The 27633-nt window shown below is 41.3% G+C and overlaps 4 protein-coding genes across 4 annotated transcripts; all 4 read right to left on the bottom strand.

The window, feature by feature from the left end:
* Positions 1-592: 592 nt before the first annotated feature.
* KRT39 (keratin 39) lies at positions 593-7573 on the bottom strand. Its single transcript, XM_036341118.1, has 7 exons — positions 7133-7573; positions 6213-6295; positions 5389-5545; positions 4582-4743; positions 4346-4471; positions 2757-2977; positions 593-2119 (listed from the first exon to the last, which is right to left on the bottom strand). Exons 1-7 carry the CDS (start codon positions 7571-7573, stop codon positions 1873-1875), a joined length of 1437 nt encoding a protein of 478 aa, XP_036197011.1. The 3' UTR covers positions 593-1872.
* A 5054-nt stretch (positions 7574-12627) lies between these two features.
* KRT40 (keratin 40) lies at positions 12628-17379 on the bottom strand. The gene is made up of 7 exons (XM_036340913.1): positions 16933-17379; positions 16166-16248; positions 15745-15901; positions 14765-14926; positions 14561-14686; positions 13254-13474; positions 12628-12727 (listed from the first exon to the last, which is right to left on the bottom strand). Exons 1-7 carry the CDS (start codon positions 17377-17379, stop codon positions 12628-12630), a joined length of 1296 nt encoding a protein of 431 aa, XP_036196806.1.
* A 4123-nt stretch (positions 17380-21502) lies between these two features.
* LOC118671880 (keratin-associated protein 3-3-like) lies at positions 21503-22267 on the bottom strand. The gene has a single exon (XM_036340914.1). The coding sequence runs from the start codon at positions 22221-22223 to the stop codon at positions 21927-21929; it is 297 nt and encodes a 98-aa protein (XP_036196807.1). The 5' UTR covers positions 22224-22267; the 3' UTR covers positions 21503-21926.
* A 4672-nt stretch (positions 22268-26939) lies between these two features.
* LOC118672258 (keratin-associated protein 3-3) lies at positions 26940-27633 on the bottom strand. Its single transcript, XM_036341830.1, has one exon. It carries the CDS (start codon positions 27583-27585, stop codon positions 27289-27291), a length of 297 nt encoding a protein of 98 aa, XP_036197723.1. The 5' UTR covers positions 27586-27633; the 3' UTR covers positions 26940-27288.

Raw genomic sequence — 27633 nt, 5'->3', positions numbered from 1 at the left:
AGAGCACTTCACAGCTTACAAAACCCTTTCACCATCAGTATCCCATTTAATCCTCCCAGCCGCACGGGAGGCAGGGCCCAAGTTGTTATGTCCCTTTTACTCAGGGCCACCCACACTGGCTCGGTTGTGACTCTGCCCTCAGGTTTCTGAGTCCAAGTCTCATGCTCTTTCCACATTTCCACCCTCCGTCTGAGATAGTATGCAATGAGGTGCTACCAGGGCTAACCTGGGCGTTCAGATGAGAGAGAAATTATCGATAGAAAAGAGATCACCCTGGGAGTTCTGCATTCCACTTGCTTAGTGTAAGTTGCTGCTTGTGTGGAGGAAGTGGATTGCTGAGCTGTGAGTTAATGCTTTTGTCTTTGATGTGGGCATCAGTCATCAACTGATACCTGATACATATCCTAAGACTTCAAAAATGCTTTATTGACTACAATTGTGGGCTTGGTCACTGGGGAGCTTGTTCTATTCTTTGCCCCCGCACAAAGCCAAACACTGTTAAAACTCCAAAATCATGACTGGATAGATACATTCATGGAGAAAGAATTTTAACTTGAGATAATAATGGCACAGGTCTAGAGCCATGGCTAAAACAAAGCTTATATAAAACTGACAATTATGTAGTGCTTTCCAGCATACAGAGCAGCATTGCATAAACAGTTTCATTTGATCTTCACAATATCCGTGTAAGGTAGGCACGATCCTCATTTAACAAACAAGGAAATTAAATTGGATGAAGGCCGAAGTGGCAAGTTTAGGACTTCAGGATTTCTGGCTTCCTGTTCTGTGTTTGACTCAGAATTATTTACTAAAACCTCTGGAAATGTCAAGTAACTTTCATAGGGAATGACCTACACGCTCTGTGACCCGACTATGAGAAGCTTTGGTAAGGGCTGGGGACATAAATGGACCTTCTCACTCTGGGACTGCCTCATGCTTGCAAGAGCAAGTATTCCTGATTACTTTCTTGCAGAGTTTGTGAATATTAAGTCCATTCTCTCTGGTGGATAGACTGAAGCAGGCATCTAAGTTATTTTTCCATAGTGACCCATCACAGGGAGACAGAGGAGCAGGGTTATGTCTTGAGCGTTCCAGCTACATGTCCCTTGTAAAACCATCAGAACCAAATCCCATTCCCTAAAGAATAGAAAGAGAAATAGCAAACATTTAATGAGAGGATCCATGCTATTTCTTCAAAATGCTCTCGATCCACTCCCCATAATTCTTCCCAATTTTCAGTGAAAATATTTGGAGAGCCTAATGGTTCCCAAAGTTTTGGAGAACATGGACGTTTTTAAAACATCTTGGGGAAGATAAAGTATGTACGCATGGGTAAACAGTAATTAGGACAACAGAGTTCAGAAGGATTTAGACTCATGACAATCTATTCAAGGAAACTAAATATTAAGGATCTTTGTCTCTATTCATGCTGTCCCCATAGAAGCTTCTTTCTATATCCAAAGAGGGAGTTTAGAAGGGAAGGTGGTAGCTTTTCACCTTCATGTGCCACAGCCAAAAACAATCCCAGAACTTGTCTGACTGGCTCTAAGGAGGAACGCAAGTAAATAAGACCTGAATAAACAAAAGAGAAACCTGCCCATCACTTGTGGGCTGTAATGTAGGTCACCTTCCAGGGCACTTACAAATCAGTGCTTGTTCCTCAGATTAATGTGAAATGTGCTTCCAGAGAATGTCAGTTTTTATCACGTTGGCCGCAGAGAGCTGGGACAGGAGCAGAATGTCAATGGGGACCCACTGTAGTAGAAAGAAACTAAATACCTGAGGGGACTGGGGAATTCTTAAACCTTTCTGGAAGGCGCAAGAATTGGCCTCTCTTCCATGAATGAGGGCCACTTTCATCACCTTGGGATGTTAGACTTTGGCAGCTCTGATGATGAAGCAAGGCTGCACATGCTCATGCGAAGAAATGACTTTCCCATCCTTAATCTCCTTGGTGATGGTCAAGATTTTAGCCAGTAGTCGGGGTAGGTCTCTGTAGGCGCAGCTGGGCTCGGGTATCCCATGGAGAGCTGAAGATGATGTGTAAACTGGGGCTGTGCATTCCATGGCTGTGCAGACTGAAGGCTCACATATAGTGGCACACGGGTTGCAGGAAAGCCTAGACAAAAACAGAATTGTACCTGTGACTGAGGGAAGGCAACACTGGCTCTGGAGAAAAATGGCGGTGGTTAATTTTTCAACACGTGTCACTCAAAACAATTTAAAAACATTACATAATTTCTTATAATTTAAAAACATTACAGCTTCTATAAAAGTATGCTGAAGAGTGCATATGGACATGATGCTGTTGGCCTCGAGGGTAAGTGGCTGGAGGGGATAAGGGTTTCAGCCTAAGCAGCTTCCTCCAAAGGGAGCAGGGTTGTACTGTTCAATCTCATGAAGTTCAGATGTTCATCTCAGTGGGGAAAATCTGTAAGTCACCAGGAATGTTCATCTTTAAAGAAACCATTTTTCCCCCTAGTAATTTTTAAAAGCCTAAGAAGTTAAAAACCTATAAGGAAGTAACCAGGAGCACCAACTCCTCAAAAAAACTGAGCTCAGCTCGACTAGGTTACTATGTGGATGTCCAAATGGCACAGCCTAAGAGAGTGTATGGACCCTTTGATCCAAAGCTCCCCATCACTGGTCAGATCAGAGCACTGTTGCCCTGTTGCCAGTGGTAGTACATACATACATACATACATACATACATGTCGCGAGTGTCTTTTTCATAAAGATGTTGTTACGTTACGCACTTGCTGTCTGAGCTCTCCAGCAGGCTGCGGTAGGTGGCAATCTCACACTCCAGCTGGGACTTGACGTCCAGCAGAATCTCGTATTCTTGGTTCTGCCTCTCCAGGGCACATCGGATCTCCGCCAGCTGAGCCTCGAGGTTATCGATCAGACACTGCATCTGGGCCAGCAGGGCTGTGTAGCGGGCCTCCGTCTCCGCCAGCAGGCACTCCTGGGAGTCTCTCTGCCGCAGGAGGAAAGCAGGATTTAGAATGATGACTCCTTTAAGCCCAGGTCTTTGTGATCTGTACCATTCTCAACAGTGGTTTCTTTGTGAGAGATGCTAATGAATCTTCAAGCCCTCTTATCATCGCACCAATAAACCCAAAACCAAAATTATCAACTATGCTAAAGCTTCTTTCTTTCTTTCTTTCTTTCTTTCTTTCTTTCTTCGTTCGGTCGGTCTTTCTTTCTTTTTTTCTTTTTTTGGCCTCCTTTTAAGTGCTACTTATCTTTCTCTTTCTTAATCACTTGACAATCTCCTACCACACTTTCCTACCTATGAGAAAAAAGTACTCCAACTTATTTCACACCTAGGAATTAAAAATCCATTACTATGGTACCTCAAGAGTGTTTGTACCTTAAAAAGGAAGTGAGCAGGTTTAGCCACCTCCCTCAGAAAACTATTTCATAAATTTTGATAGTTTGTAAGTCGATCATTGAATCAGTTTTTTATATATAACGTATGAGAGTTGAAACTTTGATGATTAAAGTCCTTTCCTGCTCTATCATTCTTTAAGTTTCATGGATAATGGCATTTTATATTTTAATAACCTAGTGTTTGTATGATTATCCCCATTTTTATAGATGAGGAAATTGAGCTTCAAGAGGTTAATGAGCAGCCCCCAGACACATGACTAGCTGGTGACAAAAGCAGCTTTGGGGAAGGTCTTCCTAATACCCTTGCTCTCAGAGCTTTTCAGTATTCCCTGCTTCAGAGAGTTAGTAGGTGGTGGAATCAGTTCTAACTTGGGATCCTGAGTTCTGGCTCAGACTCTTAATTCTTTTGTGACTTAATGCCTTAGGATCGTAGTGTCTCCTCCACCTATAAAATTGGTGAGATGAAACTTACATTGGATTTGGCTTGGGAAAATCACCTTAGCTCTTACCTGTCAAATTGGCTTAATAATTATCCCACCTCCCTCAGAAGACTATTTTATAAATTTTGATAGTTTGTAAAAATGCTTTGCATAAAATAAAATTCTAGTGTTTCCCAAAGTGCATTCAGGGATCACTATTGCCATTAGAATTCTTTGAAAAAGGAGTCCACAGTCAAGTAAGTTCTGGAATGCTGAGTGCCATATTTCCCCTTCTCGGAGATTCATGGTACATACCAGCTTATCAAAGGCCTGCGGGAAGGCCGCCTGTTTAACCTTTGTTTAATGCAGCATTTCCCAGGCTTCCTTGACCATAGAGTCCTTTTTTTGGCCATAGACCCTTTAACAAACAGAGGGACTATTGTTCTGAGGGACGCAGTTTGGGAAACATTGCAGCACACGAGTCAGGAGCTATTGCCATATATGGCGCTAGGCTTGGTCAGTTTGTTGGGTACCATTCGGTGCTGGGCCTGCCGCTCCACCTCCAGAGCATTCATGGTTCGTCTCAGCTCGATGATCTCCTTCTGGCAGCACTGCTGCTGTTGAGAGCTGGTCTCCACCTGCTGGTTCAGCTCCTCCATCTGAAACATAGTCAAGGACCATGGATATTATGATGGAGAACATAAGTTTGTAAAAGGCCCCTGGAAGGGCAATGTCTGATCACTGGTTTTGACTTTCCTATCCTCCCCACCTGCGTGTTGAACCACTGTTCCACATCTCTGCGGTTTGTCTCCATGATAGACTCATATTGACATCTCATTTCTTGTAGAACCCGATTTAGGTCAACAGAGGGGGCAGCAGTCACTTCAATGTTGAGTCGGTCCCCAAGCTGGCTCTGTAAGGAATTGGTTTCCTATGGAAAGAAAGAGAGTGTGAAGTCACTTGGTGAACGATGACCTCCTTGCCTTCCTGTTTCAGTCTAACAGCAATAATGTAGCTTAGTCATGTCTGAACTATAGCCCACAATAAAGGAATACATGATTCATAGATGCTTTTGCGATGCTATAAAATGACTTAAGCCTATTTTAGATGTGACTATGTGTTCAAATAAGTGCAACATTAAAAGGAATTGACTGGCAAGATCAGGGGTTTAAAGAATTTAGATCATTTCCAAGGATGGATAAGGGGGTGAAGCAGCACAGAGGTGGACTTTACTGAGAGACCATAGTCTCTATAATGCCAATATGGGCTTATGCCAATATTGACTTATACCAGTAGTGCCTGAATCTGTGTAGGGATGTCTACTAAAATAGGGGAAACCTGTGAGGACAATAAAATTGGTTTATTTCCTTCTCCTAGAAAAGCTGGAGAGGAAAATGGAGGCTTCAGATACTGTATTATAGGCAACTGATGTGAAATACATTGAACCAATGGTAATAGTAATAGTTATGATCATGGCTAAAAAACAGAAGACTATCTAGAGAGGACACCCTTCGTCAAGTTGAACTCAAAGGGATTGGATGCTATTTTTAGAGGCTTAGCTGGGGCTTTCTCTAACCTTCTCATGGTCGCTTTTGAGGCAAAGGAGCTCCTCCTTCAGAGACTGGACTCGTGCCTCCAGGTCAGCTTTGCCCAGGGTCAGTGCATTCAGGATCCGCTGTAGACCATTGGCATCTGCCTCCACTAGCTGGCGCAGGGACACCTCAGCTTCATACCTTTCAAAATGAGACATGAAGTGAAAGACATTAAATTGTAGGTGGTGTTAACCAAGCAAAGCAGAACTGACTGCCTTGTGGCACTTCCTTGTGGGCCTCTCATTTCCTGCATTTCTCATGTGGGTTTTCTTCTCTTTAGAGGTGAGATCATTAGATAAACATCACCACTGAGTTATTATTCCTAGATTAGTCTGCCAGAATGATGCTACATTGCTTTTCTCTGAGATGAGGGCATTTATCCTCCTCTCCCTGCCCCTAGAAGTGATGCAGTGCAAGTGCATGGTGTTGGATTAGGATTTAAGAGAATTTGCATCCAAGATTTGGCTCTGTCTTGTACTACTAGTTGTATGCCTTTGCATAAGTAACTGAACCCCATTAAATCACAGTTTTCTCACTTTAAACAGTGTAACAGCATATTTGCCCTACTTATTTTACTGAACGATTGGGAAGGTAATCAGGTGGGTTTATATGTTAGAAAATACAAGCACTGTATACATATGAGTGGTTATTAATCTTAATGCTTCATTGAATGTGAAGGTCTCTTCTGGGCTAGTGCCTTCATGGTATGGGCAGGAGGGTTGGTAGACTTATGTATAATCTTATTGAGGGAATTAGCACCAGACGCGAGGTGAATTCTGTCAGGAACGACAGTGCTGGGTGGGCTTACTTGGCTCTCAAGTCATCAGCAGCCAGTTTGGTGTTGTCAATTTGTGAGACCAGTCTGGAATTCTCAGCCTTGGTACACAAGATCTAGAATTAAGAAGTTGTACACACAAATGAGACAAACACCAAGATCCCTTCCTTAAAAACCAAGGGGCTGGTGTGTATTTCAGTTAACAGGGGAAGGCCAGTTAGGCTTTTCCTAGCTATGCTTAGGCAGCCTGGACAACTTTGGAAAATCAAAGTTTTTGTTATTTCCCTAAAAATTAAGCAAAATTACTTTAATAAAAATTTGTGTAGATGTTTTATTAAAATACGAAATCTACCTTAAATTTGTGTAACATATATGAGCCACCAGAATGTAAAATCCATATGGGCAGGGACATTTTAGTTCACCAGTATGTATCCTAAGCCTAGAATAATGTCTGGTGCCTTGTTGTTATGCTCAGTAAATATGTTTTAAACCAATGAAGCAGAATAATTTCAGCACATAGATTAGCAGCATATTACTCTGAATAGGAAAGTTAAGTTTGGTGTGGGAAGAAATTAAACAATTGGGAGATGAAGAAATGAGCATAAGATAGAAAAAGTGGTGATGGTGGGAAACATGGACAAAAATTAAACTAGTTAGGAACTTATTAAAACAAAATTCATTTTCTCAGATCCCTGTTTTCTTATTTTTATTAAGGAAATGGCAGCAATGGGTTATTAACACATTTTGGTCCTGAGTTATTTGGTTGGAATAATAGCAGAGTATATCTCTGGAAAATGAAAAACTATAGCTATTACTCTGAATATTGCATCAAAATGACAATTTCCTTCAAGACATTTTCTTATTCTACAAAATATTTTTCAGCATAAAAGGAAATAAAGATATTGGAGAATGTAAATTTAAAACTTGATTATACAGATTGCCAAGAATCTTACCTTCTGCTGGAGTTCCTTGATGGTAGAAAAGTAGGACAGGTAATCAGGACATATGACAGGGAGCTCTTTGTTACACTCTTCCTGGATTTTACACTCCAGTTCTGCGTTCTCTTGTTCCAGCATCCGCACCTTTTCCAGGTAGTTAGCAAGGCGGTCATTCAGGATTTGCATGGTCTCTTTCTCATGGCTGTTGATGCCTTCACCACACCAGCCACAATCGACGTTGTTTACTAAGCAGATGGGCATAGGGCAAAAGCAAGGAGTGGGTTGGCATCCCTGGGACTGGAAAGTTCTCAGAACATGGCCAGTTGGTTGGCATTTGTTGGTTTCAAGTTGTTGGCAGCTGGTATTGGAGGAGATGATCCTAAAATTTGTAATCCTAGAGCAGCCTTGGCATGGGGTTGAAGAAGAACTAGTTGTTGAGCAGTCCTTGGTATCCATAGTGTGTGCCCAGCTTTGGTTTATTTCAAAGTCTGTGGTTCTCCTGCATCAAAAGCTCAAGCTACTGTGACTGAGTCTAAATGCTGAGCCTTTTGTGGCTTTTTCCTCTTTGAAGTGCTTATATAGCCTTTCCTCCAGGCAGTGTCACAGCAGACAGGATGTTTTCCTGTCTGGTGCTTATGTCGAATCCCATAGGAACATCTCATTAGTCTGCTTTTTACTTGCCTGAGAAGAGTTACCTGGTCTCATAAAAATGTGCATTTAGGCTGTTACTAAGTTATTACCCATCACAACTACTGCTTGTCATTGGATTGAGAGCTTCACATTATTTCTTCAAAAGGAACTGTCGTCACAGGTCTAACAGCATCCATTATTAAGTAGGAATGAGTATATTGTGTTCATTAAGTCCTTGTTGACCTCTCCACCTGGCATTAACCTTGACCAGGAATGAGACCATTTATTTTTCCTTTCTTCTCTAGAAAAGGGAAACCATTATTATCTAATAATTATTGGTGTGAACTTAGAAATCAGTATTTTATTTTGTTCTGCCCAATCGATTTTCCTATTTTCTTCTTCTTCTTTGTTCTACTCAGTTGTTTTCCCATTTTTACTGTGAGTATGGATTAAATTGTCAGTCCTAACTAAGGCTCTTTTTAAAGGCAATTGTCAGGATTCTGTCTTAGCTTTCCAGATAGGTTTTGATTGCTAACAAGAAATTTCTTGAAAAAGAGGCTGGTTACCTTTCGGTTTTTCCAAAGCCCACATCTGATAACATTTTTCGTGCTCAGTGTTTGCTTGTGGTATTACATTAGTTAAAAATTTGTGATGGTCTTGGTTTATATTTGATGTTTAAGTATGATCTGTTGAGAGGTATGCTTCTCGGGAATACTTACTCAGCATTTTATTAAGAAATTTATTAGCTCCCAGTCCTTTATAGAAGCTCTAGGAAAGGATAGTTTCTTTGCCTTTTTGAATTTCGAGAGGCCGCCCACATTCCTTGGCTTATGGCCCCCTCCCATCTTCAAAGTCTGCAATGGCCAGTCGAGTCTTTCTCACATGACCCTCCTGTTTTTGTCTTCCACATTTAAGGGTCCTTCTGATTTTATTGAGCCTACTCATATCATCTAGGATAATCTTCCTATTTTAACATCAGCTGATTAGCAACCTTACTTCCCCATAGCCAAATAGCCTAACATGTGCAAATGTTCTGGGATTAGGGCATAAACATCTTTGGGGCCCCAATGTTCTGCATATCAAATGATATAAAGAAAAAAACATAAAGATATAGCATATTTTTGACCTGAAATTCTATATTCATCATTATAAAAACGCCATGTATTTCTACATTAATTTAATTTAGATCCCAGTGAATTTATTGCAGTCCTCTCAAAATGGGACTTTTTTCAACTAGAAAAGATAATTCTGAAGTTTTACGAGAAAAAGTAAACAAATTTGAAGAGGTAGGAAAATTCTAAAAAGAAAAGCCACAGAGAAACTAGTCCTTTTGGATAGTAAAACATATTTTAAAACCTCAGTAATTAAAATAATATTGATGCCCAAATAGACAGACTGTTGGTTGAGAATAAGCAGTTTAGAAATAGACTCCCAAACAGACTGGGATTTACTATATGATAAATGTGACATTTAAAATCAATGGGGAAAAGATAGACTATCAGTGGTCTGGAGATAATTCTGTATCACCTGGGGAAGGGTACAGGGCAGGCGGTGTTGGATCATACCTAATAGTAAGACAAATTACAAATTGATCGAAGATTCAAATGTGAAAAATGAAATTACAAAAAGGGCTAAAAGAAAACATAGGAGAATCCTTTACATATGTACAATCAGAAGGTCTTTCAAATAGTGTCTCAAATTTCAGAAACTATGAAAAACATCAATTTGTCTACATCAAATAACTTATGCATGGGTAAAAAATACAACCTACAAAATTAGAAGATAGATACTGAACTGGAAAAGAATATTTGCAATTACACCACAAACAGTGACCAGAAAGAAAGTATAAAAGATGGGCAAAGGGGTAGGGAAGAGGGACACCTACAATAATGCCAACATTACAATTTTTAAATAAAAAATAAATTTAAAAAGTGCCTTGGAAATAATGCTCATTGTTACTCATAATAAAAAGAAATGTAAATTTAAATATTTTGTTAAATTGATTTCAGTGATGAAACATCAATGAGAGAGAGTATTGATTGGCTGCCTCCTGCACGCCCCCTATTGGGGATGGACGTGCAAACCAGGCATGTGCCCTGACGGAATCAATCCGCGACCTCCGGGTGTATGGGACCATGCTCAACCTACATTGGCCAGGCAGGACATGTAAATTTAAACTACATTGAGAAACCTAGTTGGTGTTGCTAAGTGATTAGAGCCTTGCCCTGCAAACCAAAGGGTTGTGGGTTTGATTCCCAGTCAAAGGCATGTACCTGGGTTGCAGGTTCAATACCCAGCCCTGGTCGGAGCAAGTATGGGAGGCAACCAATTGATGTATCACTCTCACATCGATGTTTCTCTCTGTCTTTCTCTCCCTCCCTTCCTCCCTTCCCCCTCTAAAAAAATCAATGGAAAAATATTCTTTTTAAACTTTTAAAATTTGAAATAATTATAGAGTCACATGAAGTTGCAAAGATAATGATTATATCTCTCTCAACTATAGTACGATTGTAAAACCAGGAAATTGATACAATATGTGTGTTTAGTTCTATATACTTTTTTTCACAGGTGTAGATTCATGTAATCACCACTGCAATCAATATATACAACTATTTAATCACCACAAAGATCTCCTTCATGCTCTGCCTACTTGTCCTCCATCTCTATAATGTTATCATTTCAAGAATGTCATGTGAATAGAATCATGCGGTACTGCCTTTTTCCACTCTCCATAGTGGCCTTCAGATCTTGAGGACATTTCGGTTGTTTTCAGTTTGGGCCGTTACAAATAAAGCTGCTACGAACAATTATGTATTTTCCCCCCAACCCCATTACTTCTAACCTACCTATATTTGAAGTGAACTTTTTGTGGAAAGTATTTAGTTTTTTATTCTCTCTGCCAATTTCTGTCCTTTACTTGGTATGTTTAGATGATTTCTGGTTGCTGTAATTACTGATATGGTGGGGCTTACGTCAGCATTTTGTTTTTTTTTTGTTTTCTCTTTGTTCCCTCTGTTTTTAAATTTCTGTTTTCTTCTTCCTGCCTTCCTGTGAGTTACTTGAATATGTTTAGAATTCCGCTTTTACTTATTTATAGCATTTTAAAGGTTTTTTTTGGATAGCTTTTCAAGTAGTTTCTTAAAAAGTATTACATTGCATACACATAGTTTATCAGTCTACTGGTGCTGACATTTTGTCACTTCAAGTGAAGTATAGAGACCTTACTTCCCTTCCTCCCTTTACTCGCCTTTTCTTGGAGCATTTTTTTTTTCTTTTTTTGTCTGCAGCTACTGGTGTTTCTTGGTTCTTGATTTCTCCAGTTCCCAATACCGGATATAGGAGACAAAAAGAAAGCCCTCCCCTCTCCCCTCCCGCCTCCCCTCCCCCCCCCCAAAAAAAAGCCCAGGAAACTCAGTACCATGTTGTTCCTTGGATATCAAGAGCCCTAGATGGTTTGGTCTCTTCTTCCACCTTTCAGAGTCTGCTTATATTTGTCTATATAATTTCCAGAGTTTTTAGTCATACTTAGGGAGAGGAAAGGGGAAATGTCCCTCTACTTCATCTTTCCTTTGCTTTTTATATGTGTAAGAATAATTATTCATATACTTAATGTCCAATAACAGATCAATGTACCTTATGGTATTTTATGAAGTCACTAAAATAATAGTCCACAAATGATCTTACATATTTATTAGGATTGAAAATGCTTAGATGACTTACTGAAAAAAAAAAAAAAAAGGTTACACAAGTAGATGCATATATAACGATGATACTATTATATGGAAAAACCTACATAAGAAAAAAAAAACTTGGAAGTTCCCAAAATACTTACAATGAATGTTAAAGTTATGGAATTATGACTGATTCCCCCCTCTCCCTTCATGTGTCAAATTGAAAAAAAGGACTCTAATACTTTTATCATTAAAAATAAAATGTATTATATTTTATTTCTAAATTTCCTCTTCAGGAGTTACATATAGCTATCTTCCATGATATTGACATTTTGCATGGATTAGTTAATCTGTTTGCATTTGAGGAGTTAAAAATATTTTCAGCTTGGGTTTATGGAATATCAAACTATTGGGTTTAGACCAGGGGTGGGCAAACTTTTTGACTCGAGGGCCACAATGGGTTCTTAAACTGGACCGGAGGGCCGGAACAAAAGCATGGATGGAGTGTTTGTGTGAACTCATATAAATTCAAAGTAAACATCATTACATAAAAGGGTACGATCTTTTTTTTTTTTTTTTTTTTTAGTTTTATTCATTTCAAACGGGCTGGATCCGGCCCTCGGGCTGTAGTTTGCCCACGGCTGGTTTAGACAATTACCTTGGCATCAAATGGTTATTATACCAACAGTAATAAGCCACAAAGCTATAGTTACCATGCTGAAAGAATGAAATGCATTTTATTTGGACATTAGCAAGAAAGCTTTACAAACTCCTAGAATATCACAAATAAGCAGGCAGGAGAGGAACCAATAAAGCAGAAATGTACCGAGGATGCTTAGAGGACAATTTTAGGATATGAAAGCCTTCTTGACTTGAGTTTCAAGTTTGGATGCCCCTGCTTGAAGCCCCATTTTCTTTTTTTTTTAAAAAAACCATATTTTATTTTATTTTTTTACGGAGAGGAAGGGAGAGGGACAGAGAGTTAGAAACATCGACGAGAGAGAAACATCGGTCAGCTGCCTCCTGCACACCCCCCACTGGGGATGTGCCCGCAACCAAGGTACATGCCCTTGACCGGAATTGAACCTGGGACCCTTCAGTCCGCAGGCCAATGCTCCATCCACCGAGCCAAACCGGTCAGGGCCCCATTTCCTTTTGAGGACCCTGCTGGCTTCAGTCCCTCCATCTGCTGGGCTGGGTGCTCAGTGGTCATGCACAGCAGTTTTCGACTGTGCAAAGTACATACGCCGAGCACGGCTCTCCAGTGTTGCTTGACGCTCTTGTCGTGGAACATGGGTTAGAGGGAAGCCTGTGGAAAATCCATTGGGAACTAAGCTTCACAAGGGAAATCTGGATAAAATGGCAACTCAGAAAAAAATCATGCCAGAATTGGCCCTGCAGATTATGTTCTGAAGGACACTCTCTGCAGAATAACGTTTGACCTAAGCCTGTCATTCCTGGAGCCAGTATTGCCACTTCATTTCACTGCAGCAGTGGCAGTTGAACAAATATTTTCTTCACTTTGCAAATGCCATCGTATGCATGTTCCTGATTTCCCTTTAATGGGAGACAGGAGCAGAGGGAGACAGATCCCCTCCCACCCCCCAGCACGAAGAGTTATATAATGATATTTATTCTGCTTTGTAACTTTAGGATATTTTTGAACATTTCTATAGTCATGTGATTAGCGTCAGCTGCTTTTCATCTCTCTTTTAAGAATATCCTTTAACACATTAGGGAGGTCTGACCTCGGTCAGATTTGGGGAAACGGGATTCTCCTACATAAGGCTCTCTGTGACTTGGGGTGATTTTGAGAATGATTGTGTGGAACTTGCCTGCTGTCCTCGCTCTCCAGGAGACCCTGGTACGTGCTGATCTCACCCTCCAGCCGGGCCTTTGTGTCCAGCAGCACCTGGTACTCCTGGTTCTGCCGCTCCAGGTCGCAGCGGATCTCGGCCAGCTGCTCCTCCACGTTGTCGATCAGGCACTGCATCTGGGCCAACTGGGTGCTGTACTGGGCCTCCGTTTCTGCCACCGTGCATTCCAGAGATTCTGTCTGCAGAGAGAAAGATGTAAAAAGGGCTGCGTATTCTCCGGGGCCAGACTGCCTGTTTTCTAGCCCCTGATCTCCCTTTTCTAGCTATGTGGCTGGGGGAAAATTACTTAGCTTCTCTGAGCCTGTTTTATTCTATAAAAAGTAGGCAGTGCAAAGTACCATCATAGGATGGTTGTGAGGACTAAATGGGTTAATATGTGTAAAGCACCCAGGACAGTACCTGAAAGAATTTTAAGGGCGTTGTGTTAGTTATTGCTGCCACCACTAGGACCATCACAACCGGCAATATATTTGTGTAGCAATTGGGAGGAAACATTGAGTATGGGCTTGTGGCAGGGAGGGGTGGAAGAGTGTGATGAAGGGAAGAGGCTCTGGGATTGAACAACTAGGATTCAACTTCCATTCTTGTTTCCTAGAAAATTGCATGACCCCTTGTTATTTATCTGAGTCTCAGTTTTCCTCATCTGTATAATGGGATTAGGAAAGGGATTTACCACCATAAAGTTATTGTGAGGCTTCACCAAGATATTCTCTATGGGACCTAACTTGACACACACAGTGGTGTTCGACTGGAACTGGTTAATGTAATCTTGAATGCATGCTATTCTTGTTGCTTGGGTGGAGCAGGGTATAGTTGAGATGTGGATCCTGGGAAAATTTAGGATAGTGGTTGAATGCAGAGTATGAATTCCATTCTTCGTTTTAGATATGATCTTAAGCTTGAAAAATTGGCCCTCATCAAAAGAGAGTTAAAACCCACTGGGACGTTTGAGTGCCTTTGTCTCGTTCTGCTCCCGCCCTTTCCCCTCTCTCCCTGTCTCTGGAGGGTGCTGCAGGATCACGCTCAAGCCCAAGAGAGAAGGTCGGGGCATCCTACTGGGACAGTACAAGCTGTTGACCTTTCACTTCTGCTTCTAGCTGCTACTTGGGAAAGGCAAGGAAATATAATCCTTGCACACTGGAGATTCAGACTTTCTGCCACATGAACTGTGTGGGTCTCTCCTCGGCGTTATGGGAGAGGGGGTGGTATCTTAGGACCTGATTTGTCCGTGACAGAACAGAGCTAGCAGCCTTTCCCTTACACACCAGGCTTTGCTGTGCTTGGAGCTCAATTTCCAGAGCGTTGGCTGTTCGTTTCAGTTCCAGGATCTCTATCTGGCAGCCCTGCAGCTGCTCTGCACTGGACAGCTGCTGCTGGTTCAGCTCCTCCGTCTGCAACACAGGCAGGATTAGAGAACGCAAGTAGGCAGAAGTCTGGAAGCCTGTCATTTTATCGCCCCAGGTGCTGACCTGAACAGCGAACCATTCTTCCACGTCTCTGCGGTTGTTGGCGAGCACTGTTTCATACTGACAGCGCATCTCATTCAAGACCCCGTTGAGGTCGATGTTGGGGGCACTGTCTAGCTCCACAGTGAGTCGGTCACCAAGCTGTCCACGGAGCAAGTTGATCTCCTGAAAGTGGAAATGAAGTAAAGAATGTCACAGCGTGGTGGGGAAAAAATCACTTCGACATCCATGGCATCCTGTTTTCGTTTTGGAGAGGAGTGAGTGAGAGTGTGGGATTTAGATTCAGATTGCCCGTGTTGAATCTCTCCACCACGCAGTTTCTTCATCTGCAAAATGGGTATAAAATTTTACCTGTTCCAGAGAGTTATTGTGAGATATATGAGTTAATATGTATATGAAACACTTGTAAAGGTCCTCGGTATAGAGGAAGATCTCAATAAATGCTAGCTCTATTATCATCAACAGATGTTCAAGGGGAAAATGCACTTTGTTACACCATTTAGCTTTTCACTTGTTAGCTTCATCAATATAGCACAATCATATACTTTATATTTTATGATTTTTAAAAAGTTGATAGATGCAGAATATTTTTAAAATATTGGTTCAAATATTGCATGAGTGTTTATCCCCTTTTTGAAATGGCCTTCACACGCTGAGTTTATGAGCCTGGTTTTCATACCTTATGGATTAGAGTTAGGCGAGGTATAAAGCCTCTAAGGACAGCCATTTGTGGAGTTACCTTCTCCACAAAAGCAATGGCAGGTGAGGAGTTTGGCTCCTTCATCTAGCTCTGGCCAGGGGTCATTTCACAGCTACATTCAGAGACACACAGGAATGATCAGGCCAAACAGTAACCGTGCCTTGAGTAAATTTGTTCCAGCTTTAGCAACATTTACCCAAGTTCAGCTGATAGACACACGTGGACTTGGTCAGTTTAGTTTGTCACACTTACATTCTTTCAGTGACTTTGCCACTTGCCTCACCTCTTCATGGTGTTTCTTAAGGCAAAGGAGATCCTCCTTCAGGGACCCCACCTGGGCCTCCAGATCGGCTTTGCACAGGGTCAGCTCGTCCAGGATCCCTCGTAGGCCGCCAATGTCCGTCTCTACCAGCTGGCGAAGAGACAGCTCCGACTCGTACCTTTCACCGGAAACAAAGAACCAGCCAATGCCTACTTTCCTAGACACTGTGCCGAGTGCTAGGGCATGCTGACGAATGACAGGTGGACACAAGGAAGCCAGGAGCTGTAATTTCTTTTACATCCCAAATAATGATAAATTGGAGCTTTGCGAACATTCTTAGCTTAAAAAATATTATATAAACATATGTGATGTGTTTGTGTGTGTGTGAAAGAGAGAGAGAGAGAGAGACCGTGAATTATATTCAAATTTAAATTAAACTTACTTTGACCTAAAGTCATTGGCCGCCAGTTTGCAGTTGTCAAGCTGTATAGTGAGTCTAGAATTCTCTGCCTTCGTGCACAAAATCTGGAAGGTAAGTTAAGTAATAAGTGGTTCTTTGAAACAAACATAAATATCTACACATTTAACAGCTCTGCCATGATTTACCTTTTAAAAGCCTTTGTAAGAAAGTATAACATAGCTTTTAGCCTGCTTTTCTCATTGACCATGTCACTGCATGAAGAAAAAAGGAGTGCCAATTTGCAAACGAAACAGAGAAAAAAGGCTTAGTTTTGTAATGACCCAAGACATTTGCAATATTCCTTGGCAGTTGAACTCAGTTACATTTTTCTCCATAAGTCGTTTATATTATGACTATATCCTCATCTATGATAATAAAATATCATCAGTAAGAAAATTATTACTAGGTGAAGTAATATGATTTAAAATATGACATTTCAATATCTATGTTAAAAATAATATGGGTATACAGTGTTACCTACAGAAGTAATTTTACATATAGCACAATTTTTCCTCATTCTGTAGATGATAAAGTCTAGAGGTACATGAGTTTATTGTGGTCACTCAGTAATTAGTGGCAGCCCTGGGGTAAGCTGTGTCCCGACTTTCAGTTCAGTGCCCTTTCCTCTGCATCACAGCACCACCTGGAAGTCCCTTTACCCCGGTTTCCTTCTAGAGCCTCTTCTAGTGTAAAGAAAGCGCTGATCACAGATTGGCAAAGTGGAGCATTAGGACAAGAAGACACCAGACCTTTCGTTGGAGATCTTCAATGGTGTCGAAGTAACCCTGATAATCGGGGCACACCAATGGGATGTCCCCTCCACACTGTTCTCGGATCCTGCATTCCAGCTCGGCATTCATCTCCTCCAGGCCATGCACCCTCTCCAGGTAGTTGGCGAGTCTGTCATTCAGGAACCGCATGGTCTCCTTCTCATTGCTGTTGAACACCCCGTCCTCGCACCAAGCACAGTTCCCCAGCACGCAGGGAAGGTTACAACTCCCAGCGAGGTAGCATGGCACGAAGCAAGTGGTTGGCAAGCGAGACGTGGACAGGAAGCCAGGAGTCTGGCATCTGGATGTAACACAGGTGTTGGGGAGACCAGTGGTTTCCATGGAACAGGTTGAAGCAGTTGCATCATCTGAAACCCTGGCATGGGGCTCAGAAGAGCAGGATGTGGGGGAGCTGTCGGAAGTCATCCTAAGAAGCGAGGAACAAAGATCAGCAGCAAAACTCAAGTTGCCCGACTCCAAAAGACTCCTTCCCTCCTGGGACTTTTATATAGCCCCCAAATGGGTATTTACAGAATGCACGGGATGTTTTCTTTATCGCTGCTGGTACCAGTTTTCATGTGAACATTCATTAGTGTTGTTTATTTGTTCAGAAGGAGTTTTATGCCTCATAAAAGAGGCATAACTTCAGGTTACTAAATAAGGACACCATTTCCATGTGCTAGTCGGATAAAATACTTGTTTTTAGAAAATCTTTATAGGAAGCATCGTCCTTTTGGCAGAATAAGGAAAGAAAGAGAATATTTGGCCAATACAGGTGATCACAAATAAGGAAAATCATACTTCCACAGATTTTGATGCTGTGCATTGAAAATTGTTCATGTCTCCTTTTATAATTAAGATGATAACACATTAAATACCATTTATATTGTTTGTGCCACCACCATAAAAATGTTCTGTGTGACTATCAATATTTGCAAAACCTTTGTGCTCACATGGTAGAAGAGGGAGTCATGTACTGGTTTAAATTGTGTGTCTCTCTGTGTGTAAATGACATCTGTCTGTGTGCAAATTGAAAAATCACTTTACATGACTGATGGGCATAATTTATGCCCTCCAGGCCAAAATATAAATGAAACAGCAGACCTTTTGTTGGTTATCAAGACCTGGGCTGTGATTTTTAATGTCCTGAAACATGCCTTCTCCACATTTCCTATGCCTCTGTTTTAGATCAAGGATACTATTTTTTTCCCTTGAATTCCTAATAAGAGTGAACTATAAATTCTAAGTTTCAATCTTTTAGACTCTTGGAAATCCTCAGTGATTACACTTCAGAGTAGGGTCAATCAAGCTATGGGAGGCTTTTCTTTGGAGATACGGAAGTGTCATTCATTCATTCATTCATTTAAAAAATTATTGGGTGACATTGGTTAATAAAGTTATATGGATTTCAAGTGTGCCGGGGTCCAACCCCAGCAGGTCCAGGGGTCCCCAAAGGCGTAGGCGGAGTTGGTGAAGAAGGAATGACATGGAGACAGCGTTCAGTTGATCAGCAGCCTAGCCAGGATCTATAGCCAGGATCTCCAGCCAAGTTCTGGTCTGGATCTCCAGCGAAGTTCTGGTTTGGATCTCCAGCCAGGTTCTGTGTCCATGTTCTCTTGCTAGGTTCTCCAGGTTCTCCAGCCAGGTTCTGTAGCCATGTTCCCTCGCTAGGTTCTCCAGCCAGGTTCTGTCTAGGTTCTCCAGCCATGTTCAGTCACCAGGTTCTAGTCAGGTTCTCTTGCCAATTTCTGTAGTCAGGTTCAGTCCAGGATCTTTTGCCATGTTCTCTCGCTAGGTTCTGTCTCTAGGTTCTGAGGCCAGTTTCTGTCCAGGAACTTTTGCCATGTTCTCTCCAGCGAAGTTCTTCTGTCTCTAGAGAACGTTCTGTGTAGGTTCTGTGCCTAGGTTCTGTCTCTCCTGGTTCTGTCTTCTTACATCTGTATTTATACCAGTTGATTCCAATCCTATCAATCTCTATTTCAAAGGTTAGGGCATTTCTTATCTCCATTCCAGGGAGTAAAGATTATGTAGCTTAAGCATGATTGTTCGTAGTTAAAGTGATTACCCACCTGGCACTTAGTTAAGAGGTTTTATTCCCTCCCTAACTTCAGGGGAAAATCCCTACCTGGGGAAACAACCTTTCTCAGAGACCTTGGTTAAAACACATAGTGCCAAGAAGGTGAGCAAACATATTAAGAACAGTATGCCATATATGCCAGGTCCCTTGAAACAGCAAGCATGGACCGGCTCCCGGCACAAGTGTACAATTCTATGATACATCATCTGTATATTTCATTGTGTGCCCACTACTCAAAAAATCTTCTTCCTTCACCATATATTTGACCTCCTTTACCTTTTACTACTTCTCCCAAACCATCATATTGTTGTCTGGTTTTCTTGGTTGTTTTTGGTTGTTTGTTTTTCTTGTTTATTTGTTGCTTTCAATTTTTATATCACACATTTGAGTGGAATCATATGGTTCTTGATGTTTCTGGCTGACTTATTTCACTTAGTATGATATTCTCAAGATCCATCCAGGTTGTCACAAATGGCAGTATTTCATTTTTTCTGATGGCTGAGTAGTATTCCACTGTATGTTTGTACCACATTTTCTTTACCCAGTCGTCTATTGAGGGACACTTTGGTTGTTTCCTCCTGGTACATAGGTAAAAGCTCAACCCCCAAGCCACGCCAGCCAGGCATGTTTAAAAATTCTTGTCTGCTAATTCTGACATCTGTGTATCTAGGGACCTGTTTTTATTGGCTGCTTTTTCTCTGAATCGTGGAAGACATTTTCCGGCTTCTTCACATGGCTGCCAATTTTTAATTACATGCTGTACATTCTGGATGATATATTTTAGGAAGTCTTGATTATATTGCAAAGTTTTGAGTCTTATTCTGATAGGAAGTTAAGTCACTAGAAGTTCCTCTTGATCCTCTCAGGTTTGGCTTTTTTAGATTTTTCTAGGGCAGGTATACTTTTGTGTGTTCCTTACTCAAGGTTGTGATCCTTACTCCTTTGGTGTATCTTTCTGGAACATTGAATGAATGCCTGAGGTACTCTGAATGGGCTGGCACATTCAGTTAGTGTTGAATGTCTTCTGTGTCTTCATTGAACTCTTTGTCCCCCAGCAGGCACTCTTTGCTAGCCTTATGGAATTTCACCCTGTGTCCGTGCAACCCAGCCCCCTGCAACTACTTGATTAAAAACTTTTGCACAGACTTCTGCATCCTTTCTCATACCTCTTCCTTTCCTTGCACCATTGTGAAAATTCCAGCTGCCTAAACTCTATTTAGATGTGCCACTTGTGCCTCAAACCGGACATGTCTACAGCAGAACACCAATTATTTTTTAAAATTTCTCCTCTTTCTGTGCTCCCTTCTCTCCAGCTCTTTGTTCAGTTGGTGACATAACCTCACTGCCTAGTTTTCCTTTGATGCCCTCTTTTCTTCCATACCCTTTTGACCCCTAACTCCAGTCAATTTTCTTTGACTGTGTCTCTTCCTCATCACCATGGCAGCAATCTTAATTTTTTAATTGTTCTCAATTTTATAGTAGCACAGCACTGTACTAAAGTGGTAAATCACCTGTATTTTCTTATTTTAATTCAATGCCTGGCATTCAATAAATAATGGTTAATTGTCTGAAGGAATGAGTGGGTATTCTGTATATATATACCTAATCTGCCAGACTGTCAGCTCATTTTAAGCAAGGACAATAAAATGCAGAACATTCAGTAAATATTCAAAAATTAGAAATTCTATAATGATATTATATTATTAATTTTTTGCATAAATAGATCAGGTCACCTTGATGAGTTAATATGTTATACTAGAGGCCTGGTGCACGAAAATCATGCACTCGGTGTGGGGGGGAGCCCTCGGCCTGGCCTGCACCCTCTTGTAGTCCAGGAGCCCTCGGGAGATGTCCAACTGCCGGCTTAGGCCTGCTTCCCCGTGGGGAAGCAGGCATAAGCCGTCAGTCAGACATCCTTAGCGCTAATGCAGAGACATGAGAGGCTCCTGCCACTGCCACTGCACTCACCAGTTGTGAGCCTGGCTTCTGGCTGAGTGGCGCTCCCCGTGTGGGAGTGCACTGACCACCAGGGGGTAGCTCCTATGTTGAGCATCTGCCCCGTGGTGTTCATTGCACATCATAGAGACCAGTTGTTCTGCTGTTTGGTTGATTTGCATATAAGCCTTTTATTATATAGGATCATATTTGATCTTCAGATTATGTTCAGTATTTCCCAACCTATCTTAAACCATTTTTTGAATGGACAAGTTAGAGAAATTCTACTTTCATGTATGCCAGTATAATAAACCATCTCTTATGCAAGAACATTTAGTTTTTTTACAAGCACGAAATATTTGTATTGTCACCATTTTCAGACTTGTAGACGTTCTCAGTTTTTCTTAACCATTTGTACACCATAAGCGTCTATAGACGCAAGCAGCAGACCTTTTTTAATCACATTCAAAATATCGTGGCAGTTAACTGGTTAAAATGCCAACTTTTTTAGTTAATAAATACATTTGATGAGTTAACAGAAAACAAAGCAATTGTAAACATTTGTGCTATGCCAGAGACGTAAAATTTATTAGAATGATCATGAAGAAGCTGCTCAATTTCTAGGAAGATGCCATCCAAGACTGAAAACAGAATTCCCAAACACCCAAAGAAAGATATGCTTTGCTATGAAGGAATTGAACAGCTTTGGTAAATTCCTAGGCATCTACCTGCTCCAATTGTCCTTGATTACTGATATCCCTACATGGCATTGAAAGCCTCTTGGTTTCTTCTTTTTTCTTCTTCTTTTTTTGCAGGGTGGTGGTGGTGGTGTGTCAGTAATCGTGTCATCCTTGTTCCAACTTCAAAAGCAAAGTCAATTAGTTGCAGATGCTGAGACGGGTGAACAATAAAGCTTCTGGGTAGACTCTTTCACGCCAGGCACTGAGGGAAGCGGCCCCCATCAGCAGCAGCTTGGGAGGCAGGGCTCACAGCAGGGCTGAGTGCAGGTGGTGAGGTTGATGGTCTCTAGACCCGGGGTGGGCTGGCAGGAGTTGAGCAGGAAGCAGGTGGGCACACAGGGCTGAGGAATGTGGCAGGGTGGGGGGCAGTTGTCACAGCAGGTGGGCCCCAGTAACCAAGTGGTGTGTGGGCAGGTGCTGGGCAGGCAGACTCCGCAGCGGCAGCATTTGTCCGAGGAGCAGATGGTGGTGGCGGGGCCAGTGGGGACGCTGCAGCAGCAGGGAGTACAGCAAGCCATGGCGGTGGGACTCTGTGATTTTTATTGGTTTGGTTTCAAGACAAATGAGGTTTCTGAGACACGAAGGTCTTCTTGCTCTGGGGTTCTTATATACCCTCCCCAATGGGTGTTGTCTAACCAGAAGGCTTCTTTCCTGGTTCTTGTTTATGTTAATGTGACCATTATCCTTTGACATGTAGATGCTTGTAAATAGTTTCTATTCTAATTAACCTTTATGTGAGTTCCTGGCTAATTCTGAGCTGATTACTCTTGCTGTTTGTCATGGGAACAGAAGCTTTAATAGGTATCACCAAAGCCTTCTGCTATTATAAGTCCAACACAGCCCTGCTGGGGAATATTGCATCATAGTACCCCTGTAGTCTAGTGCTGGTCAGTTTTTATTCTCCTCATCTTTATCTGCATCAATTGATCTGATGAAGTATTCGTTGACCTATGAACCAGGAGATCAGGGTTTGATTCCCAGTCAGGGCACATGCCCGGGTTGTGAGCTCCATCCCCAACAGTGTAGGGTGTGCAGGAGGCAGCCGATCAATGATTCTCTCTCATCATTGATGTTTTTCTCTCTCTCTCCCGAGGTCCTTCCTCTCTGAAATCAATTAAAAAAATAGACACCATCCTTGTTCTCATGGAACTTAGAGTCTGATGGAACTTAGAGTCTGATAGAAGGTCTATCACACACATAAGATATTATTATAAATTATTATTGTTATACATTTTGATACAACAAAAGAAGACTAGATTCTAAGAGCAGAAAAACAATAAGCAGAAGGAAATTATTTTGAAATTTTTAAGAAAAACATTACAAAGGGGCTTGCAGACTTCCACAACTAGAATTTCATGGTAGAAAGATATCAATCTCTTATTTAGAATACAGTGTGGCTTTGAGTCAGAATTGTAAGGATAAAGGAATTGTTATTGTTCTGTGTAAAGTATTGACTTAAGGATACACATTAGCAATAGTTGTAAAATAAGTTTATAGTAATAAATTCATCTCTTTTATTGAAAAGACTTGCAATAGTTTATTAAAATTTATTTTCTCTGCAGTGGTCAAGAGACCTGAGAATTACTTGCCTCTGTTTCCACATTAGGGTAGTGAGTTAAAGAGAAGTGAGGTAATTTGCCTTAGGTGGTCTGGTGACTGACTTGTTAAACACTAAATATAGGACCTATAAGGATTGAGCTACTTTTATGTGGTTTAAAATTAAGTGTACAGTATGTGTCAGAGATACTAAATGTACTTTATTTTTAGAAACAAAGGGTATCTTTTTTCCTTTAAGCAAATGTGGGAAAACCATGATGACTCCTGATTAGATGGTAGATTTTCGAAGTGCTAAAACTCTACACACACACACACACACACACACACACACACACACACACACCCTCACACACCCTGGAACGTGCCCAGTTTTAAGTATGCCATTCTACAAGCAATGGGGGCATCTGTGACAGTGAAAGCAAAAATTAAAGATTGACAATAAAAAAGAAACAAGTAAAATATGACTGTTAGTCTCTTGCTTCAAATCTCTCATTGCTTTGAGGTTTTCATCTAGACCCCTTCCTCTGGGGAGCCATCACCCCAGGGCCTTTGCATTTCTTCTCTCCTGCTCGCCTCATCCTCTTCTCCCCATGGTCAATACATCCATGAGTTACTAAGCTGCTGTTCTGTCTGGAACAACTGCTCCCCACCCCTCTGCCTTGTCATCTTGTAATGCTCAAGCCTGGATACCTCGGAGCTTTCCATAACCGTCCCTCACCCTGATACTGAATCACCAAATCTGGGCCTTAGTTACTCTGTGTGCATGTTTGCATGCCTGCTGCTCACAGCAGAAATCACAGCATTATAATTATATTCACTCAGCATATATAGAGCACGTAAATCATGTTTATAATACCTTCCTCAGATTTGAGAGAAACTTGAGGGCACCTTAGGTAATCACATTTCTTTTATCTTTATACTTCTAGCATGGATAGGGTTCCTAGCACAGGGGAGGCACTCAAGAAATACTGGCCACAGGAGTGAGTAAATGGACTAAATCCCTTGTTGACTTGTGTCCTGGGTTGTGTCCCCTCTACCTCATGGCTTCTAAGTTCTGTTCATTGAAAGATGTGCTATTAACATGCTGTGGGATCCTCTGAGAAATTCTCTGGAGAGACTGACAGGCACACTGGGGACATTTAATTTTTCACTTTTTAAAATATTTTTAAATTTTTTCAATTATAGTTGATGTACAATATTATATTAGTTTCAGGTGTACAACCGAGTAATGAGACATTTATATAACTTGCAAAATCATCAATAAATCTAGTGCCCATCTGGCACCATACATAGTTATTACAATATTACTGACTATATACTATACATCCTCATGACCATTTTGTAACTACCAATTTGTGCTTCTTAATTCCTTCACCTTTTTCACCCAGTCACCCAAAATCCTCTCCCCTGACAACTGTCAAGTTGTTTTCTGTATCTGTGAATCTGTTTTTGTTTTGTTCATTTATTTTGTTATTTTGATTGGCACATGAATGAAATCACGGTATTTGTCTTTCTCTGTCTGACTTAGCTCACTCAGCACAATACCCTCTAGGTCCACCCATGTTGTCACAAATGGCAAGATTTCATTCTTTCTCGTAGCCTCGCAATATTCCGTTGTAAATATGTGCCACTTCTTTATCTATGCATTTATTTTTGGCTACTTAGGTTGCTTCCGTATCTTGGCTATTGTAAATAATGGTGTAATGCACATATGGATGCATATGTCTTTTTGAATTAGTTTTTGGGTTTATCCAGATAAATACCCAGAAGGGAATTGCTGGGTCCTTCTTTGTCTCTTGTTATAGCCTTTGTTTTAAAGTCTATTTTGTCTGGTATAAGTATTGCTACCCATGCTTTTTTCCCCCCCTTTTCATGAAATATTTTTTTCCATCCCTTTACTTCCAGTCTGTGTGTCTTTCTGTCTGAAGTGAGTTTCTTGTAGACATGCTAGCATATGTGTGGATCTTGTGTTCTTATCCATTCAGCCACTCTATGTCTTTTGATTGGAGCATTTAATCAATTTGCATTTAAAGAATTGTTGATAGATATGTATTTATTGCCTCCTCCTCCTCCTCCTCCTCCTCCTCCTCCTCCTCCTCCTCCTCCTCCTCCTCCTCCTCCTTTTCCTCTTCCTCCTCCTCCTCCTCCTCCTCCTCCTCCTCCTCCTCCTCCTCCTCCTCCTCCTCCTCCTCCTCCTCCCCCTCTTTCTCCTCTCCATCTCTTTCCCCCTCCCCCCTCTTCTCTTCCTCCTCCTTCCCTGTTCTGGGGAGTCTGGTGTAGGGCTGGGACTCCACACTACTCAGGGGGGACCTCTATAACTGAGAATTCCTCCTGGTTTTAAATGGCCACACATGGGTGTGGGGCCAGCTACTTCCAAGTTTCAGCTCCCCCCCCCCCCCCCCCCCGCCTATCCCCATGTGGCTTCTTCTGTATATCCTTAGTTATAAGACTTCTGTTCAGCTAGACTTTGGGTGGTTCTCAATGATGGTTGTTCTGTAGTTCAGTTATAATTTTGATGTAGTTGTGGGAGGATGTGAGTACCCCATTTACCTACTCTGCCATCTTGACCAGGACATTTAAAAACATGCTTAATTAAAGGCATTTGCTTCCCCCTGTCCTTGCCCTACCTTTTTCTTTTTCACATATACCGTTTTGGTTTAGTTCATTGCTTTTTCAGATTTTGACTTGTGCTTTTATATATGTTACAAATATTATACATGTAATATTATATATAATATGCCATATTACATATATAAAACATGTTGTATATGTAATATTATATATATAATGCATATGATCTCTTAAGGCTGGGAAAAGGATCATCTACATGAGAAAAATTAAGCAGGTTGGTAAAATGAAGTAGTCAATTAAATCATGTTTAATCAGGATTTTAGCTCTAGTTCTCAGTTTATCACCTGAAAAGTACTGGTATTGGCATTGTATTGATTACTGGGGTAGACCTCTGTGCTGAGGATGGTGGGAGGTAGAGAGCTATATTCCTAGTGCCCTGCTACTAGAGTGACCACTTGATGTTCTTCCTAAGGAAAAATGAAGTCAAAATTGATAGGACCACTAAATGACCCAGATCTTAGAATTGAGTAGCTGTCATTTTTAATCTATGAGCCAATCTATCTTTTTCTATTACAATTGGATATGGTGATTTTGTTAAGATTCTTATACTTTTTATTTCTCGTGCATATTTTAAGTTAATGTCATAACTCTTCATTAAGCTTCTGGCTCTTTTAGTATTGGAGGCTCTGTGATGTGGTAGAAATAATTGGCCTTTAAAGGCACACGTGCAAGGAACTGAATTCTGGTTTTCTTAGTAACCAACTTGATGACTCTGAGAATGTTGAATAACTCTTAAAGCTACATTTTTCTCATCTGCTAGTGCTATTTTAAAGATTACATGAGTTAATACATGTAATTTACCTAGCAAAGGATAGGTAAATAAATGTTGGCTCACCCCCAAAATTGTATTTTTCTGAGTAAGAGGAGAGAGAAGGTGAACATAAAAGATTACCAATTAAAAGTTAGCAAGCCATGTTAGTAAGCTTGTTTCAGTCCTTCCTATCTAATAGATTCTTTTAAAAATAACAAAATAATCATCTTACTTTTACCTTCTTAAAAACATGAAACAATATATATACAAAACAAATAACACATATTGCCAGAGAAACAAAGTTTATTGGAAAACCCATTATGAATTTTTTTTCCCTTTATGAAAATATCCAAGACAAGAAATGGAATCCAGGAAGCAAATGACCAAGAAAATATTGAAGTCTTACAGATTTTAATGTCCTTTGATAATAGATGATATTCACCTGCCCAAATGAACCCAATGATTATCCAGCCAAATAACCAGAACAATTTTTAAATTTTTCTTTCCATTAAAACGAAAGGTAGGTTTTCCATATTTGTGCCCTCTGGTCTGCCTCGACATCTGGTAAACTACCGAGGCAAGTGAATACTGAACAGAGAGCTTCTGGGTTCTTCATCATCAGGCACTGAGGGAAGCGGCCCTCATCAGCAGCAGCTTGGGAGGCAGGGCTCACAGCAGGGCTGAGTGCAGGTGGTGAGGTTGATGGTCTCCAGACCCGGGGTGGGCTGGCAGGAGTTGAGCAGGAAGCAGGTGGGCACACAGGGCTGAGGAATGTGGCAGGGTGGGGGGCAGTTGTCACAGCAGGTGGGCCCCAGTAACCAAGTGGTGTGTGGGCAGGTGCTGGGCAGGCAGACTCCGCAGCGGCAGCATTTGTCCGAGGAGCAGATGGTGGTGGCGGGGCCGGTGGGGACGCTGCAGCAGCAGGGAGCACAGCAAGCCATGGCGGTGGGAAGCCGGGGTGCTTTCGGTTTTTCCGAAAAGAGAGATGA

This window comes from Myotis myotis, unplaced genomic scaffold, assembly GCF_014108235.1.
Source record: "Myotis myotis isolate mMyoMyo1 unplaced genomic scaffold, mMyoMyo1.p scaffold_m19_p_17, whole genome shotgun sequence".
Lineage (NCBI taxonomy): Eukaryota > Metazoa > Chordata > Mammalia > Chiroptera > Vespertilionidae > Myotis > Myotis myotis.
This window is presented reverse-complemented; position numbering and strand designations above follow the sequence as displayed.

What these genes read in the sequence shown, in the direction of transcription:
- LOC118671880 (XM_036340914.1), bottom strand. Translation starts at nt 22,223, where the DNA reads ATGGCTTGCTGTACTCCCTGCTGCTGCAGCGTCCCCACTGGCCCCGCC.
- KRT40 (XM_036340913.1), bottom strand. Translation starts at nt 17,379, where the DNA reads ATGACTTCCGACAGCTCCCCCACATCCTGCTCTTCTGAGCCCCATGCC. An exon ending in TTAAGAAACACCATGAAGAG is followed by an intron (nt 14,927 to 15,744) that starts GTGAGGCAAGTG and finishes TTCCACTTTCAG; the next exon opens with GAGATCAACTTGCTCCGTGG. An exon ending in CTGGAGAGCGAGGACAGCAG is followed by an intron (nt 12,728 to 13,253) that starts GCAAGTTCCACA and finishes GATTTTCCACAG; the next exon opens with GCTTCCCTCTAACCCATGTT.
- LOC118672258 (XM_036341830.1), bottom strand. Translation starts at nt 27,585, where the DNA reads ATGGCTTGCTGTGCTCCCTGCTGCTGCAGCGTCCCCACCGGCCCCGCC.
- KRT39 (XM_036341118.1), bottom strand. Translation starts at nt 7,573, where the DNA reads ATGGATACCAAGGACTGCTCAACAACTAGTTCTTCTTCAACCCCATGC. An exon ending in TCAAGGAACTCCAGCAGAAG is followed by an intron (nt 6,296 to 7,132) that starts GTAAGATTCTTG and finishes TCTTAATTCTAG; the next exon opens with ATCTTGTGTACCAAGGCTGA. An exon ending in AACAGTGGTTCAACACGCAG is followed by an intron (nt 4,472 to 4,581) that starts GTGGGGAGGATA and finishes ACTATGTTTCAG; the next exon opens with ATGGAGGAGCTGAACCAGCA.